The 18,285-nt window shown below is 40.7% G+C and overlaps 1 protein-coding gene across 2 annotated transcripts in view; it reads left to right on the top strand.

Annotated features, from left to right (window-relative positions):
* Nucleotides 1-18,285, top strand: part of itchb (itchy E3 ubiquitin protein ligase b) — a 28,444-nt gene continuing 10,159 nt past the window's right edge. The window contains exons 1-13 of one of the 2 annotated variants that reach the window (XM_050064408.1): nt 1-289; nt 4,865-4,956; nt 6,652-6,793; nt 9,108-9,232; nt 11,708-11,842; nt 12,280-12,325; nt 12,420-12,601; nt 13,567-13,813; nt 14,798-14,893; nt 16,003-16,177; nt 16,556-16,625; nt 16,766-16,850; nt 17,004-17,132. In XM_050064408.1, coding sequence (XP_049920365.1) covers nt 48-289; nt 4,865-4,956; nt 6,652-6,793; nt 9,108-9,232; nt 11,708-11,842; nt 12,280-12,325; nt 12,420-12,601; nt 13,567-13,813; nt 14,798-14,893; nt 16,003-16,177; nt 16,556-16,625; nt 16,766-16,850; nt 17,004-17,132 — 1,766 coding nt within the window. In that variant the 5' untranslated portion in view covers nt 1-47. Of the gene's footprint in view, nt 294-4,864; nt 4,957-6,651; nt 6,794-9,107; nt 9,233-11,707; nt 11,843-12,279; nt 12,326-12,419; nt 12,602-13,566; nt 13,814-14,797; nt 14,894-16,002; nt 16,178-16,555; nt 16,626-16,765; nt 16,851-17,003; nt 17,133-18,285 lie in introns of both variants that reach the window. The other variant, XM_050064409.1, reaches the window with a different exon arrangement.

Raw genomic sequence — 18,285 nt, 5'->3', positions numbered from 1 at the left:
CCTGGAAGGCATAGTTGCATGTTTGCAACAAGGACCCTGAATGCATCATGATGTTTACTGGCCGCCCATTGGTCCATCGCGCTCCAACTCTGATCCAATCACAGCGCATAGGCGGAGAAGCGTGCGCCCCACCTTGTTTCGGTCACGTGACGTATGCCTACGAAGATGGTGGAAGTTTCTTCTTCCTTGAAGTGAAACCCCGACTGGAACCTAAACACCCCGCACACCGAGGGCTCGGACTTCACCGCAGCGTTACCAGTCTGGTTTCACAGCCTCCCTTCGGATCCGGGTAGGTGAGTCCAAATGACTCGCTCTCTCACCGGCCGTGTTTGTTTTTTCATAGCCGTTGGACTTTGGGATTTCCAGCCAGCCATGATGAGACGAGCTAGCAGGCTAGCAGTTAGCCGGGCTGGGATGGCAGCAGTCTGTCAGGACTGGTGACCAGCTGACATTCAACATGAACTCAGCAACTCCTGTGGCCACACCGCCACTGTCAATATACACACCGTTTACAGACAGTGCAGTGAAGTTAGCTAACCGGGACATACTGTTCCTCACTGTGCGGCTAACTGAGTTAGCGTTAGCTCGTTATCCATTCGTAGTTGGATTAAATTATGTAATCTTTATCGACACTTGTTATCATAAGATATCAGAAAGGAAATATAGAAGAGTAATGATTATACACAGGTGATTATTGTCAATAATTAACGTACACATTGGCTAGTATGGTTGGAATTAAAGTGGTTGGAGTTGTTTCCTCTGAGCTACTTGTTCTCATATGGAGAGCGGTAACTGCGCCAAACTCCATTTAATATTTGGTAGTTTGTTGTTGCCGCACTCTTCAATTAAATAACATATAATAAACTAAATACAAGACTTAAAATAAAGTATTAGGAGCCACTCCTCAATGTGTCATATAGTATATTCTATCTATAAAGCTGCCAAGCAGTAACTGAAACTCCATTAAAATTAAAGCTGAGAGAACCAGTTGAAGAAATATTTTTATTTTTTATTTTTTTGCCGACAAAGTATTACAGTTGAATGTCCAGCAAACAACTATTCAATTTAATTACAGAAGTTGTTAAACTTTATAATTAAAGTTTAAAGGGACAGTTCGGATCTTTTGTAGTGGGGTTGTATGAGGTGCTTATTCATAGACAGGGTGTTACCTTCAGTCAGACACAGAAGCATAGCAGTGTACTGCTGTGGATGGGGGTTAAGACAAAAATGTATTTTAGCCAACTTAAAAAAGTCCCACCTATAAAAGAAACAATAACAGTTTAAGTGTATGCTATATTGAGGGTATCTTCTGTGCTTTACCTTTTCATCAGACAGCTTTTTCCAACAGGGAAGCCGTTAATGAGTCCAGGTCCCCATCTATACTCTTGTCAAAACAACCAGACCTCATTGAGAAAAACAGTAATTTTAGCTCAGTGGACATGGGAGAAGCTGGTCCTCCAATGCCTCAGTCAGTTAGTTTGTTTTTGTTATTGTGTGACTTTGGTGAGTCTGAACTAACCCTTATAAACGCCAAAGTCATACAACAACACAAACAAAATAATGGTTCAAGGCAGCAGTAGACCAGCAGCTCCTGTGTTCAGCAATGTTAAATTACTGTTTTTCTCAATGGAGTCTGGCTCTGAAGAGAGCAATATAATGGCTTCATTTTCCCACTGGAAATCACTGTCTGACAGCAAGTTAAAGCAGAGAAAATACTTTCAATATAGCATACACTTGAACTGAAAGAGATGTTTTTAGGTGGAATTGTCTTTAGGTGGCTTAAATAAGTTTTGTCGCTGCTCCCTCCACAGCAGTAGATTGTTTCGCTTCCACATTAGAATCCAGCCTGAATCTCTAAACTGGGGCTGTGCCGACTGACTTCTACTGTGTGTAATACACTGACTATGGATAAGTACTTCATACAACCTCACTGGAAAAAATCTGAATTATCCCTTTGACAGCAGCAGTGCAGAGTTTTGTCTCCTTGCATAATTGTAGTTATGTGGGAGAAACAGACAAAGAAGGAAAGAGACAATGATTTTATTGTCACAGTTATTAGCCGTCAGCAGCTTGGCAATGTTGGTTGAGTTAGTTTGTGTCCTCGTCTGCCACTGTTGTTCTTTACATGCAGTATCAAATGGTTAGTCATCTGGTGACTGTACCGGGAGGCTGGCTGCTGTTTTCCTGTGTGGCCCTCCTGTTATGGGAAATGTTTTGACTTTTAATAATCCATCACAATATCTCCAACCCAGTCTCCTGACCTGAACGACATAAGTCATGCTCGAGTTTCTTCTGCGACCTAGTTTATGATCACATTAGGTTTTCAGGAATCTTTGACATATATATATGGTATTCTGGTGAACAAAAAACAGTGACGATGATAACCTGTTACTGCTGTAAGTATGTATAGTGATTGAGATCAAATTGACATGGGACTCTTGAGAGCTGTTTCAATGAAGTACATAATAGAAGAACCTGTTTGTCCTTTTATCTCAAAGTAATGTTGGTCATCATGAAGGCATGTTTTGTTGATATGCGGCATTGTTTTGTAGGCTTACTCATGCTGTAAACAGATTATCTCTATGAGTTAACCAGTCCAAGGAGCTAACTGTCTTATACAGTTTTAGCCTAGACAAGTTTTTAAGATTTTTCCGGTCATTATGGGGATCAGGGTGATATTGTTTAAAGTGCACTGTTCAAGTGCACAATAGATCATATTCAGAGCTCTACAGCCAAGGCAATTTGAGCTCAGATTCCATTTAAAATGCCTCTCAGACTCACCAAACACAATTTACTGGCCCGTGGAGGATGTTGGTTAAAAAAAAATCCAAGTCATGGCACTGGCAGGCCATTGTAGAGTTTAATATTCAGCGAATACCCTCGTCTACAAAACGCAGTCGGCCTGCTCGTGAGGCTGCAAAGTCAGCAGTTGCAATGAATTATTGACAGAGCCTAAAGCAGTAGCCAATGTGAAAGTTTACCCAGGAGCTCCTCACTTTATTCTGCTCTGCCATGTGCTCACTGGACGAGATAGACCAAAGAACATTTATTATTCAGTGACGCATGAACCAGGGTCTAGGAAAGATCACAGGGCCTGATTCCTGTGCTGCTGGTGTATCCCTTTCCTTACTCTGTCTCTTTGATTGACACATATGTCAGTGGTGCAAATGAAGCATTGGAGTTTCAGAGTTCATATCTGTCTACTGCCAAGCAAACATTATATGACTGCTGGTGTTTAGGCTCACTTCAGGTGGAAAGTATCCCCAAAACCTATTAACTCTCTCAGTGTTTCTTGTTATGATATTTCCTTTACAGCGAAAGTGGATTTTATGAAAGTTTCAGAAATCTAAAACTGAAAGCATAAACATCAGGTGCTGGCGTCAGTCCTTCTTTCTAGAGCTGCCAGTTGACAAGGCTATTTCTAAACAGGCACCAGGAACAATCCATCACAGAGGAGGCAAACACATTCATAGGTTTCATCCTCAGTATTGAGCAGTGAATAAGCGAAGCAGCCATGAATGTAAGCTCCTCTCAGTGCTGACAAATTTGGTCAGAACACCTTAGCAGCTAATTCGTGGTCCTTGTTATAGGGTGTTGCTAAGAGACAGGAAAATGTAGGAAATCACCAGCTTAACTGACGTAGAAGTCGACATGGTTTGAGAGAAATGCTATAGCTCCAGCCCCCTGTGGTAACCTTGTAGTTAATGATGGATTGATGTGTTGAAAAAGTTACTGAACAAAGTAAATATTAGCACAGAGAACAGAATGTAGGTATAACCTTCATGCATTAAGTTGAAGGTGTTTATGCAGGCACTATTTCACAGACTGCAGACCTGACCCTTGTCTTCTTTTATTACCTCCCATGATGGTGTAATGTCTGTGTGTTTCACATGATGATCTGACAGATAACTAACAGAGTGGCAAGCTTGTTTGACTTGATGCTCCTTGTTATATATTACTAGTTTACAATTAGTCTGTTCTTACTGCGACATCGAATGCAAATGTCTGCAGTTTATAATACTGTTTTAGTGTTGAGGAGGAATTCCAGGAAGACTATTTTTAAATGTAGCCTCCCCGTCTATTAAGCCTGACACTCTGGCTGAGTGTTATTACATTACATTATGTTACATTCATTTGGCAGATGCAACTTACAGTAAGTGCGTTTGACCTCCGAAGAAAAAGGAGCTAGATGTTATTAAAAATACAGTATTAGTAAGGTAGTATTTCACGTAGCTGAGGGCTACGTGGGGAATCATGGGGACACAGTGAGCTATGTTTGACTTATTCCATGGCTCAGAAGTGGCTAAAACATACAGGACTGAAACCCAATCTATGGTTCACAGACCAACCGGGCCCGCAATAGGGAGCTGGGTGGCCCGCTGACCATTTTCTAATTTCTAATTCTAAATTCACCAAGAAAATATATTTTTACACACTGGGAATTTTTTCTTTGTACTTGGGGTGTAAGTAAGGTACCAAAGTGCATAAAAAGCAGAAAAATACAGCCTACTTATATTAAAAATTAATATATTACTAAATTAAATTGTCCGGACAGTGGTCCAAGCTAATTATTTATATAAATGTTGCTGCTGGCCTCCTGTCATTTAGCAAAAGTGGCCCCTGGGAAAAGCAAGTTGAGTACCCCTCATGTGCAGTGTTTAATTATTTAGGTGGGGATGCACTATTTGTTTTTGTTTTCCTACCTAAATAGATAGGAGAGTGTCATTTTTGCAAGTTGTTCATGTTGTGGGTTAATTCTACTTTGATCCAAATGATCATCACATCTGTGTGCTGCAAATTTGCAGTGGGAAGTGGGAAAGCGATTTGTCATCATCACCCTAATGATGTGTTGTCTGTGCTGCAGGCCTTCACCCCAGCCCTATGTCATGGCAAGTGGAGTCACCAAGTCGGGCACTACCAACGGTTACCCTATGAAGGCACAGCTACAAATCATTGGTGAGTCTTTGTCAAAATGAACAGGGGTTCAAGTAAAAAAAATGTTTTCAGATTTTGTTTCTTGTGTTGTGTTTTTAATTTCTGTGTTACTTTTTTCTCATTCTGGATGAAACATTAGGCTGTTTTCATTAAAATAAAATACTAATAATAGGACTTTTTTCACATAATATAAAGTAAAGCACATTTGTAAATAAAACAATCAATGATGGCTGAGTTCTGTTTAGCTGCTTTAGTTTCAGGGTCCTGCTATCCCGCGTGCTGGCTCACTTTCACATTGTCATGGCGCACTGGGACACCTGAATAGGACGGAGCCTAATAATGTTAATGTTATTAGTGACACGTGCTTTTCCTACTATTAAAGGTCAAAATGTGGCTGTGATAACGGGCCTATAGTGAGAACATTTGCGTGTCTTCTTTACCTTGTATGCTTAATTTTTGTGATGATGTTCAGCCATCACTGCATTCCCAAAGAGCTTGTTTACACCTGGTATTATCATGCGTCTTGGGTGACGGCTCTGTGTCTGTCTGTTCACACCTGGCATTGGAGTGTGTCTCCACGTGCGTCTCAAGTGACCACTTGTTATCGGATCTCACTTTCACGCACTGTATGCAAATAAACATGTAAATAATTTCTGTTTGCAAAGACCAAATGTGGTGTTGTATTTAACTGGAGGGAGGTTTGTCACATTATACACACACTTACACTATTTATTATCTAAAATGAGTAAAATCTTTATCATCTGTAGGGCTATGCACAGCATATTGATTGGCAGCCCCTTCTCACCCTGCTCGGTGTCTCTCTCTGTTTATCATGAGACTGCTGTTACAGGAGTGTGAGCTTGGTACTGGGGACAGTTTGTTAGAGACCGCGCGCACACACAGTGTCAGGGCTAACTGTTAGAATCACACAGCTAACGTCATTAAACAGGTATTAATGTTGAAACAGTTATTAATTAACAACAGAGTTGAGCTGTTTCGCAGTCTGTGTGAGTTTGTTAAGACTGTTTAGCAGCTGCTCTTGAGGTGGTCCTTCAGCTCTGCATCTGTGTGGCTGCACCAACAAATGTTTTCTTATCCGCAGGGCATCAGATATGTCAGGACACCAGCGAGTAGTCGGTTCTTCAGTGTGACCCAGGACACATTAGCATGCATACGGCTAAAAAGTGTGGCCATATGCGGCCCAGACCACCTCTGAATGTGGTCTGAGCCAGCCAGACATGTCCAAGTCCGGCCTGGGGACAGATTCTTAATGGCCCACGGGTTGTTGATCAAAATATACTATATGTGGCCCACCACACAATTTTGGTTAATCAAGCAAGATGACTTTGCATCAACCCCCTCCCCATTCAAAACAGTTAAGGCATCCCTGAGCCAAGCAATTGGATCTCAAGATGCATTTAGTGCATTCAGACCTGTACTTAAAGCTGTCCACTTCTGAGCTGATCCCTCAGGACGCATGCTGATACCAGGTGTAAACCCTTGTGCGCTAGTCACTACCACTGCCTCACCAGCTGAATACATTCTACACTGGTAAAATCCAGATTGCGCTGCAGTCATGTTCCCCTCTTCTGCTTTTCATTTAAAAGTGTGTTTGCTGTACTTGAATTCTTGTTTTTCCTTAATTCCTCTTTCTTTCTGCGCCAACATGACTGACATTCTGCTGCACGGTTCCTTCTCCCTGTCTTCTTGTTTCAGTGCTATCAGCAAAACTAAAAGAGAACAAGAAAAACTGGTTCGGTCCCAGTCCCTATGTGGAAGTGACAGTCGACGGCCAGTCCAAGAAAACAGAGAAATGCAACAACACCCACAGCCCCAAGTGGAAGCAGCCACTCACTGTGTGAGTCAAAGTCTCGCTGGGATTACCAGCCCTGTATGACATGTGATCACATTTATTATAATCAGAACTTTATTATACTGTCACAACTCATCAAAGAGATTTTACTGCAGATATAAATGTGTCAGATTGTGTTTCAAAAGCAAATGTTGGGTCTGGTGTGCTGCATGCATGCTGCCATTTGTCAAATGGACACAGAGTGGATTTTAATGTTTGATTGTAAACATCCTGGAGGCAATGTACTCAGCTCTGAGAGACATGTTAACCTAGTTATTGTTCGCCCTAATGTGTTAAATGTTACCAGTCTGGTATTCCAGGAACCACAAAACTGCCCTGTTATTTACAGAAGCTTGTTTTCTCAGGTCTGACTCCAGCGCAGTTTATATGTGAGCACACATGGCCGTTAAGAATTTGAAAGGAACTATCAGCACTTGGTACTTTTGATGAAAATCCTGGTGTAGCACTTGTTTAATTACAGACTCAGTTAGGGTAATTACGACTTCTGTCCTTTGGTGACAAGTCATTATTGATACAGTGCAAGAAATGTTGAAGGTTATTGCGGGAACGTAAAAGCAGCTTTAAGTTGGTCATCAAGAAAGGTATAAGCAGCACATAGTAATCAGTGTCTGTGCAGCTGTGTGAGGTACAGATCAACCACAGTGTACAAGTCTGTTGATGGTTTTGGTGTAATAAACTGTGGTGTCTGCTCTTGAGATAGCTAATACTCCCCAGAGTGTGAATGAAGTGATTAATGAAACCAGTTCAGTTATCTGTGGTTTGGCTTTTAGAACCAAGCATATCTTGCTGACTGTAGCATTTGGCTTTGCAGACCCTGAGGAGTTTCTCCAAAGCAAAAATAGACTTCCTTGTAATTGTTTAAAATTGCTTGTGTAACATATGATCTTGATCAAGATATTTTGCCTGCAGCACTTTTCTGTTTTGAATGAGTCACCAGGACTCGGTTTACTGGAAAGATTTTCTTTGTGTTGTAACTCTCAAGTTGAGGGTAGTGGTGTGTGTGCAGTTAAAAGAGCAGATATGCTATCTCCAAGGGGTTGGCACTGACAAGGAAAATGCCCCACAGTGGTGAGAGAGCGTGTCTGGTTCATTTACAGGAATCCTGTTTCGAAACTTGCATTCAGAGCACTTGCACCACACCATGTGACTTCCTGCGGTCCAACATTTTCGCACATCAGATGTCCTCTTAATTTTAGCCTGTCCAGGAGCTTCTGCTGGGCACAGTGACCTTCTTAATATAGTTCTCCTACAGTTTCTTTCGCACCCATGGGGGCCTAGTTATTATGTAACAAGTGTTTACTATGGGATGTAATCGGACCTGAGCCGGTGTGCCTGCAAATGTTTTTTTCTCTGAGGGTGCTGCTAGCTAAACCAGTGGTGGTTATAGACACTTGTTGTCCCTGAATAGCTTCATTGTCTTTTTTTTTTGTTTTTACAACAAGACAAAGACTTTTGCAGCTCACACAGCCAAAGTGGCTGATGCATTGTAAACCACCAGCTAGCAACTGTTTTTTTTAACCTGTAAACAATGGTGTGTCACCTACCAAATGGATTAATACATTTTAAAGCCTGCTGAAGTTCATTTTGTTGCTGTCAGTAATACCACTTTGTTTCACAATATTATTTAAACAGGGTTCCCACAGTCATGGAAAACCTGGAAAAGTCATGGAATTTCACAATCCCATTTTCCAGGCCTGGAAAAGTCATGGCATTAAAACAAAACATTGAAAGTTTTGGAAATGTTAGTTGTTTGTAATGAAATTGTGACAGTGGTCTTGAAATTTTGTTTTCTAAAGTTATCAATGTAATGTTTGTTTGCCATCACTTACATCTCTTCATTTTCTCCCAGCATCCGACATCTCCCTCCCGGTATGCCAGCTAGTTGAAAATTATAATATGGGCAAGTAGGGCAAGAAAAAATATATTATGAGTCCTTGAAAAGTCATGGAAAAGTTAGGAAATTTTGTCTATGAAAATGTGTTGTAACCCTGTTTAAACTAAATGCTTATTAAACTGGATGCAGTCGGGAGCTGTGACATCAAGCTATACCTTTGTTTTCGTTTTGTAAAACATTAATGAGGGAATAGCACGTTACCAGTTTTCTGCTGAAAGGGAAGAAAAAAGGGAGGAAATAGTGCTCACTGAAAAGTCACTGATCTTGAAACAGGATTGGTGAGATATTGGTAAAATCCTGAAAGTAAGACCCTGGAGAGCTTTCTGAATCATATCCTCAGTGAACATCTGTCATCCAGGAGTATCGATGCTTTGGATGTATCAACTGAATTGTTTGTTTCCACAGGATTGTGACTCCATTCAGCAAACTGGTGTTTCGTGTGTGGAGCCACCAGACGCTGAAGTCAGATGTGTTGCTAGGCATGGCCACGCTGGACGTCAGCGACACGCTCAAGTCTAACGACATGAAAAGTGAGTGTATGATACACACACACACACACACACACACACAAACACAAACACAAACAAACACACACACGCACACGCACACACACATACACACACACACACACACACACACACACACACACACACACACACACACACACACACACACAGCTGTTCTATATATTCTTTTCCTTTCCGGCCCACTCCATAATATTGATTTCATTGTTTCTTTCACAACATTATGAGCAAACTCCCTCAGGATGACCTGTTTGTGCATCTGTGCTTCAAAATAACTTTCATTTCATTGACATAAACACACAATGTGCTATATTTACAGATGTGTAATGAGACATACATTAGTCCCAGATGACTTTCATTCAAATACTGTTCTGTTACCTGCAGTCTGCAGTGTAGGTAGATTATTTATTCCCAGTGTTCAGTATATATGTTTAATGAATAAGCGGCATCATAAACTTTCTTCTTGCACCATTGTTTCTGCTATGAAAGGGATAGTTCAGATATTTTGAAGTGGGGCTGTGTTAGGTACTTCATTATAGTCAGTGTATTACATACAGTACATGGCGGTCAGTAGACCCCCAGTTTGGAGAAGCAGACAGAAGTGCGGACATAATAGATGGGTTTTAAATGGGATGGGTTTAGCAGCAAACCTAGAAAATAGATACATCAGTTTAAGTCTATGCTGTTTTAAGAATATTTTCACTGCTTTACCTTTCCATCAGATAGCCCCTTTCCTTTGGTACAACATTTTCTCAGTTGTAGAACCTCTTCATTCCTACACAGCGATTCCAAGCACAACTGTGCTGCGCACTGTAGTTCACCACAGATAGGCTTTTTGGATCAGACTTTTTAGTGGTTCATAAGGAGAACAAATATGAGAAAATAAAACAATGAGTGATTATGACAACGAAACATTGTTTAGTTTGGAGACAAGAGGATACCCAATGAACTTAATACAAAGGTTATACGGTTGACAAAATGTAGCACCAGAGGAAAGGGCTGTCTGACGGTAAGGAAAAGTGGTGAAATAATTACAGTTTTTAAGATGAAACCAAACCCACACTGACTTTTCTCCACTTCAAAACAACCAAGGTTAATGGCACAAGGCATAGCTAGACTACAAGCCAACCTTTGTCTGATCTCAGCTGCCTGCAGTGCGTACAAAGACATGGTGTCATGCCAGATTGTAAAAATGTCATCTTGAAATGGTGTAGGTCGACAAGTGCTCAGAGCTGGAGTGCCATGTGAAACTGTACAACACTCATCCAGGCATTGTTTTCTCACAGTTTTTGTGAAAGTATTTGTTCAATATGATCTTTATCTTGTATATGGAGTCTGAAAAATGATACCATGCCTTTCTTTATAATGACATCTTGGATGGTGAATAGTACATGTTTTGTTTAGTGTAGGGGTGTTTCCTTGGTTTTCCAGATAATTAAATTAGGGTGTCTTAAAATAAAGTATTTGTTTGTTCAGTAGTTATGGCTATTACTGCTCACCAGGTTCTTCTTTCATTTATCTCAAACTGTTATCGCAGCTCCCAGAAATATAAACTGTATCGTTTCCTGCACACCACAGGTTTTGGCAGCAACCTGTTTGGTGTGGTACAGGTTGGTGACAAAAATGTTGGAATTCAAAAGATTACTTTATCTAAAACAGTTCCAGGCTGTGAAAATGGTACAGACAGTACTTCAAAGCATTTATAGATATGATTTATGTGGCCTTTTAAGAGCAAATAATAAATCAACAAGGCACTCCACTTCACACTCCTAAAAGAGGCTGCTGTTTTTTGTCATCCCACTTTGCCCTGGTAGATTTTTGGGCTTTTTTTCCCCCCTTGGCTTGTTCCTCATAAAGACTCCATTCAGTTCCCTGCCCAGTCATTTTTTATGCATGGAGCCTGTCCAGCAGTGCTAATGACTGAGAACTGTGGGTACAAATCACATGTCAAATAGCTGATTGATGTTTCGTGTCAGAGCAAGAAAATACACGCTAATCCCTTTAACTGTATTTTTAAATTACCTGTAGATTTAAACTTGTTTTTTGCGTTTGTTACAACTAAACCCTTGATTATTCCAGCAAGGAAAGACATTCAGCCTGAACAGGAACAGCAGATCTGTCATGTTGCTCTCATTTATTCAAAGAATTAATTGTAATTTGAGCTACACTGAGCCAAGTAAATGATAACTGTTGTAAAGTGTGGTGCCACTGAGGGCATTAATGCATTTGGTATTTTCTGTGATCCCCAGGTTTCTAGGATGTGAGGTTTAAAGGCAAGGTTAAAGGTTAATTGCTGATGTTAGTAATCTGTTTTCGAACTGCTGTTGCATCTTGCCGGTTTGAATTTGATAAAGTTTGAAGGCAAAATGCATCTTGTCACTGATTGGCTGAAGATGCGCATACATCAGTAATAGCAGGTGATATATTTCATTCATCATCATCTTAAACTGACCATCTTATGCTTTTGTTGTTTCAATGCAGTCTCTGAGGTGGTGCAGACCTTACAGCTGTGTGCAGACAGAGACCAGTCAGATGTGGTGGGAGATCTGTCTGTCTGCCTGGACGGCATGACTGTCGACCCTGAGATGTTCGCCAAGGCCGAGGCTGATCATCACAGTGAGTCACAGAACAGCCTGTTTGAATATTTGCAAGCTTAGGCTTATTTGTCATGCAAGAAATATAGTTATTTCACTATACTTATCTGGTTAAAAATGCCAGGAAAAACATGAAACTATGTTTTTCATGCTGTCAGTATCATGTCTTACAGTACATGCCCACTATACACGTCACACTCTTTTGTCATGCTGCCGGCTTTGTCCAGCGAATTAGTCGGCTTCAATACACAATAAATAGGAACGAATTTCTGGTTGCATATGGTGGGTATGCACAATAAGTTGACTGAAGTTCAAGGATGTGGAATAGTCAAGCAAAACCTTTGTATTTATATCAACAGAGTTAAGTACTGTCATATTAACCACATTTTACTGTTTTTTTAATGTGTAAACAGGAACTCCTATTTCTGCTTCATTTATGTTTGTGTGTTTTTACTTCAGGTACATCAAATGGGGAATCACAACCCAATGGAGATCATACCATAAGGTACAGTAGCTATTCCCATCTTCAGTTGAGTTTCACTCAGTTTGTTGTTATTTCATCTGCTTTATTGATCTCCATCCACTCTCTGTCCTCACAGGCCGAGTAGAGACAGCTCCCCAGCTGTGGACGGTGTCGATCACAAGTCTTCTCCCAGTGGCCGGAGGTCAGCGAACAGCAAGGGGTCTCCTTCAGTGTCATCTGGGGGCTCGAGGCCTCTCCGACCACCCAGGCCCTCCAGACCTCCTCCTCCAACCCCACGCAGACCCACCTCTTCACCAGGTCAGACATTTACTGAAGGAAGGTCCTGCCCTGAACTGTTCTCGACACTTTTCAGCTAAGACGGGGAGGTTAAAAAAGGTCAAACTCTCTTCTTCCTACACTGACTGTGTACTATGTCACTATATATTCAATGTCAAGCAGTTACTCCAAGGCTAAATTGGGATTGGACTAACATTTGACTTGACTCACACACACACTGACATTTTTTATGCAACCAGGTTACTTTAATATGAGCCGTATACATTCAAGGCAACACTGAGAAGCAGCACAAATAATTGTGTCAGTGGTTACATCTGTTAAGGGGAAGAAGGTCTTTCATCACATCTACTGGTGTTCCTGACTTGATAAACAAAAATGTTTTTGCATGTTTTACTCATGTTTGTTAATCTGTAATTGCTGTCTTATGGCCTTTGCACAGCAAGTCCATGTTTTACCTATGTTTTTATTAATTTATCATCCTTACGCACAGAAACCTTGCAGACTGAGTCAGATGCGTTGTGTTGTTCTGTTTGTTGCAAATATTTGCAATATGAGACAAAATGTTGCCAAGCAGTGAAGATGAGTTTGTGGTCCTCTTACTTTCTGAAAATAGAAAAAGAAAACCAGATAAGACGTCCAGAGCAAGGAGAGTTTTACCTGCTGATAAAGGAGCTGCACAATAGATACATTGCTAGCAGTACTGGAATCACAGATTAAAACGAAAACCACAAATTTCAGTGATCCAGTTGATCCTGAACAGCGGCTGGCAGTACATCTGGTAGGGACACTCCAGGAAATACGCAGAAAATGGAATCTGTGCCAAAACTTCAATGAAGGACGAAAGTTTTGGAGTCGGTGTCTAAATGTGATTGACACAATGTGTGGTCATATTGGGGTTTTTTTTGGTCGTTTTTTTAAAAATACATTTTTGGTGTGCAAAGGCCTTTAATCTTATCTATGATTTAACTCTCTAATTCTTGTCTCAGCATCCTCCAGCAACGGCTCTGCACCAGCTGATGGCAGCGATGGTCAGTCCGGATCTGATACACCGGTGCGAGCACTAGCCACAGTACCGTCATCAGCCCGAGAATCAAGTCCGTCGGCGGGCTCAGACAGAAACTCCCCTCCGGCTGCCAGCTCTGGAGCTGCAGCAACCAGACAGCCAACCAGCAGCATCACCCCTGCTGTCACTCCAAGGGTCCCTGCTGTCAGCACTGGGCCATTGCCCCCTGGGTTAGCTCACTTTTTTTAATCCTTGCAGAAGAACTGAGAAGTTAAAGAATATTACAAACAATGTATGTATTTTTTTGACACAAATATCACTATTGTAAGTTTATAAACATGGAAGAGTGACCAGTATCAGCTGATCTTCCAGTCTCACACTGAGCAGCAGCAATATTATAGTGACCCAAGCCAAACAACTCATTATGTTTTGCTATGTTGTGTAATGAATTGAGACAAAGAAAGGAAGACAGGAGCTGCAGCTACAGAAACACCAACTTCATCAACAGAAAGTTCAAGAAGAAGAAAAAATTTATTTTTCAGTCAGAGGAGGATCAATGTGTTGCAGAGCAACTGGGTCATTGTTGAGCAGAAAGTAAAGTCTGTCAGATTCTGGAAGAGCATTTACTACCAGCCCAACAAAATACAGCAATAAAGCAAAGTTTAGTGAATGCTTATCAATCCCTGAAGCCATGTAGGGATAATTTGAGGTGTGCACATGAAAAGCACAAGGATGTGCAAGGACAACAATGAGGATTGTTGGATTACTAGTTGGTTTGGTTTAGATATCACATCAAGCCTTCACTGAAATCCATAATGAGATATTGAAGAAAAACCCTCATTAACTATGGCAACAGGCAAAAGTGACAAATGTGAAGACAGAGAAATGTTTTATACTGATGGTGTATCATTATGAAAAGTAAAGGATGACATGTTACCTTTTGTCTGTAAAACACAACACGGGTGTGTCTGAGCATTGATCATTACTGTAGCTGTCACTAACTCACTCTGTTATCATCACAGTGTTTTCCCTGTTGTCTCTCTTTGGTTTCATTTACACTCTAATTCCCTAAGTATCTCTTTCAGGCTGTTTTAGTGCCGTCATTGTGACGGCATCATGACCTTCACTGCCTATTTGCTGCTTTTGTAATAGGATGACTGGAGTTGTGCAGCATTACCTAATATCCTTCATTTTATTGCTGTTGTTTTATCTAGGTGGGAGCAGAGGGTGGATCAGAACGGCAGGTTGTATTTTGTCGATCACGTGGAAAAGAGAACAACGTGGGAACGCCCTGAACCACTGCCCCCTGGGTAAACAGTCCTTCCCTTTTGATCTGTCTTTTCTTAGACTCAGAAAGTACTTTTGTTTGAAGTTTTAAGTTCATTGGCTTCTATTCATAGGATAGGATCTATTTTTAGATCAAATAAGAGGGTTTCTCCATCTTATAAGATGTGGTTACTAGACACTGGCTCATGCCCTGTTTTAAGATTCTGACTATGTAATCTAGATGTATTGTTAATTGCAGTTGCTGCTGTTCCACCAACTTGGATATTTTCTCACACAGATCATCGAAGCTTTGTTAAACACTCGTACAGAATCATCAGAATTCAGAATGAATTGGTCAAGATGCTGGCAACAAGACAGGCCTGCATTTGATCAGTTACTACGTGTGGAGTTTTGTTTATATCTTGTCCTCTACTTGCATGAGCACAAGGACACACATATGTATGAGGGTAAAGGGTTCATGCTGCAGTTGGTGCCAAGAAATGTGGCAGTGTACCAGTAAAGCATTGAGCGGGTGAACATGGATGTAAACAATGTAGGTTTCAGAATAGAAAAATATTGTAATTGCCAAGTGTTTTTTTGAGATTGGAGATTCTACACTTTTGTCAAGGATATCTGCAGTGTATTTGGTGAGAAACTAATTGCAGACATAAAGTCATTTCATAGGCAGTTTGTCAAAGTTTTTGTTGCTCTTTGTCTTGTTAGTCAGTCCACACAGGAGTGATGGTCATTCTTGGCTGGACTGTCTCCTGTAATTTTCTGAGCCCTGATCCTGTGCCCTGTTCATCTGCTAGATTCCTAATTTACGTTATTCTTGAACTGTGTCACGTTTACTTATCAATACCTTTTCCAACCACCCCATTTGACCTAGTTGCGTAATGTTGAGTCACCCTTCCTGTCTTCCTTCACAAGTTAGCTCATTTTTACTGCCTATTTCTAAGACTCTATTGGCATGGTTGGTTGTCTAATATTTTATTAAGCTGTATACAGAATTTAGATTTTTAAACTCCAGTAACAGTATTATATTTGATCAGTTGATGTACAGATTGCATGATGACCTTGAGATTTTTTAGCCAGTCTACCAATAATCACTCTTTCCTTTCTCCCCGTCTCCCCTTATTTTATTTGTCTTTAGTTGGGAGCGTCGCGTCGACCAGATGGGGCGGGTCTACTTTGTCGATCACATTACGCGAACCACCACGTGGCAGCGCCCCACAGTGGAGACGGTGCGTAACTACGAGCAGTGGCAGCACCAGCGGAGCCAGCTACAGGGCGCCATGCAGCAGTTCAACCAGAGGTTCATATTTGGGGTGAGACGTCCTCTTTGTAATGTGACACTGTGTGGTAATGTGGGCGGTAATAAGTTGGAATGTGGTGACTTTTATTGAAACCAGCCCTCCGGTTGTCCTGTGATGACACAGACGTGTTTCATCTCCATGAGTTTATGAGATTTAGTTGTTTTTGCTGAGAATGAGTTTTTACTTATTACATTGAACAGCCAACTGGCTTAAAGTTGTTACTTTGGTTCAAGCTGATATTTTTCTTTATATCTGACTTCTCCCTCATGATATGTCCTATAACTGAAGTCACTGCAGTTTGTTTGTTTGTGCATCAAATCACAAAACACTGTAGCTGCCCTTTACGTGCTTTTTGATTCATATGAGTGATTGTGATTCTCTGATGTGTAGCTACAAGACCAGGTCACAGCCACTCAGAATAAGGAGTTCGATCCTCTCGGGCCTCTGCCACATGGATGGGGTAAGAGCTTTATGACTTTTCGACTTATTTATATTTGACAAGTGAGCACCTAAATTGCCTTTTTTTTGTGAGTGTATACAGGTTGAACAATCGACTAACTGTTAAGCTTTTGTTGTTGTTTTGTCACTGTGCCTTTTCAGAGAAAAGAACAGACACAAATGGCAGAGTTTATTTTGTACATCACCCTACGCGGTCAACACAGTGGGAGGACCCTCGAACACAGGGGTTAGTTTGCATATTCCTCTGCTGTCCCTTCAGATAACCTGCACATCAGATGGAAATTACAGTTCAGTGCATTTAGCACTACACTTGGATGTCTTTGTTTGGTTCTTCTGATGTGAGACGTCACTAAATGTTGATCTTATCTAATTTTGTCAGGTTGCTGAATGAGAAGCCACTTCCAGAGGGCTGGGAGATGAGGTTCACTGTAGATGGTATTCCCTACTTCGTAGACCACAACAGGAGAACGACCACCTACATCGACCCTCGCACTGGAAAATCCTCCCTGTATGTCGTTTACCACTTGGTTTTCTACTTCCTACAAAATCTCAAGACACACACAGCAGTGTTACTTTGTGGCTTGAAGAGGCATCAAGTTATCTGTGAACTTTGTTGAACATAAGTCAATAACCATCAAGTATTTTTAAAAAAAATCCCACTTTCTAGCTAACTAGAGCAGATACTTAACTACTGATGAAGAAGAAGTAGAATATTTTTATGTTGTTTGGCTCTAGATTAAGGCCTCGAGGCATCATATTGGTGTAACAGAGGACTTCTAATAGCACCATAATGTTTTTATAATCATGTTTCCTGTTTTCAAAAGACATTCTGAAGAATTAGGAAATCACTAACAGGTTGAACAGATGAAGACGGTTCAGAGGAAGTGAGTAAAAAGCTAAATCACAACAGTGCCACTGAGGAACTGGGATGATCAAATTTATTTAATGGATTAGGATAGAATTTCCTGTTTTTTTTTTTGTTTTGTTTTTTTGAGGGTAGGAAAAATAGTAAAACATGTATACTAGTAGCTCCTCTGTAACTGTTATACCTTGGATACACGAGACTGACTGGCAGTAACATTCTGGCTTTAGTCTGATGTGTGCTTTCAACCAGAGAAAACAACAGTGCTTCTGCCATAATGTTATGAATTAACTTAAAATGAACTCTTAAAGCTGGAGATGAGACTTAATATTTACTTTAATAAGTATTTTGCTTGTATTAACATGTATTTGACACTTACATTATTGGTACAGCAGCAGGTAGCTTCGTTCTACCAGGTAGTTCTGATTATGCAGAGCTTTAGCTAAATACATCCCCGCCTCTGAAATCCCTCTTTATTTTTAGAACTTGTGACGCATTTTCCTGATATGACTAATGGGTCACCTAGTCTCTTTGCTTTCATTCTGTCATTCTCACAGATGGAACTCCTCAGCTGAGTCATGATAATAACTTGTGAGCATAACATGAGTTGAGAGTAATGACTTTGCTTTGGTTCCAGTGGTGGAAAAACCAGTTTGGTGAATGAGAGTAAGACTGTGACAGTATGAGCTGACAGGGGTGGTAACATATTGGCCAAGTTACCTTAACATATGTGTATTATAATAATAATATAATGTATTTAGATGTGGGATCAAAACAAGTAAAAACAACATTTAATATG

This window comes from Epinephelus moara, chromosome 16 (assembly GCF_006386435.1).
Source record: "Epinephelus moara isolate mb chromosome 16, YSFRI_EMoa_1.0, whole genome shotgun sequence".
NCBI lineage: Eukaryota > Metazoa > Chordata > Actinopteri > Perciformes > Serranidae > Epinephelus > Epinephelus moara.
The sequence above is the reverse complement of the archived record's forward strand: the minus strand, read 5'-3'. Positions and strand labels throughout refer to the sequence as shown.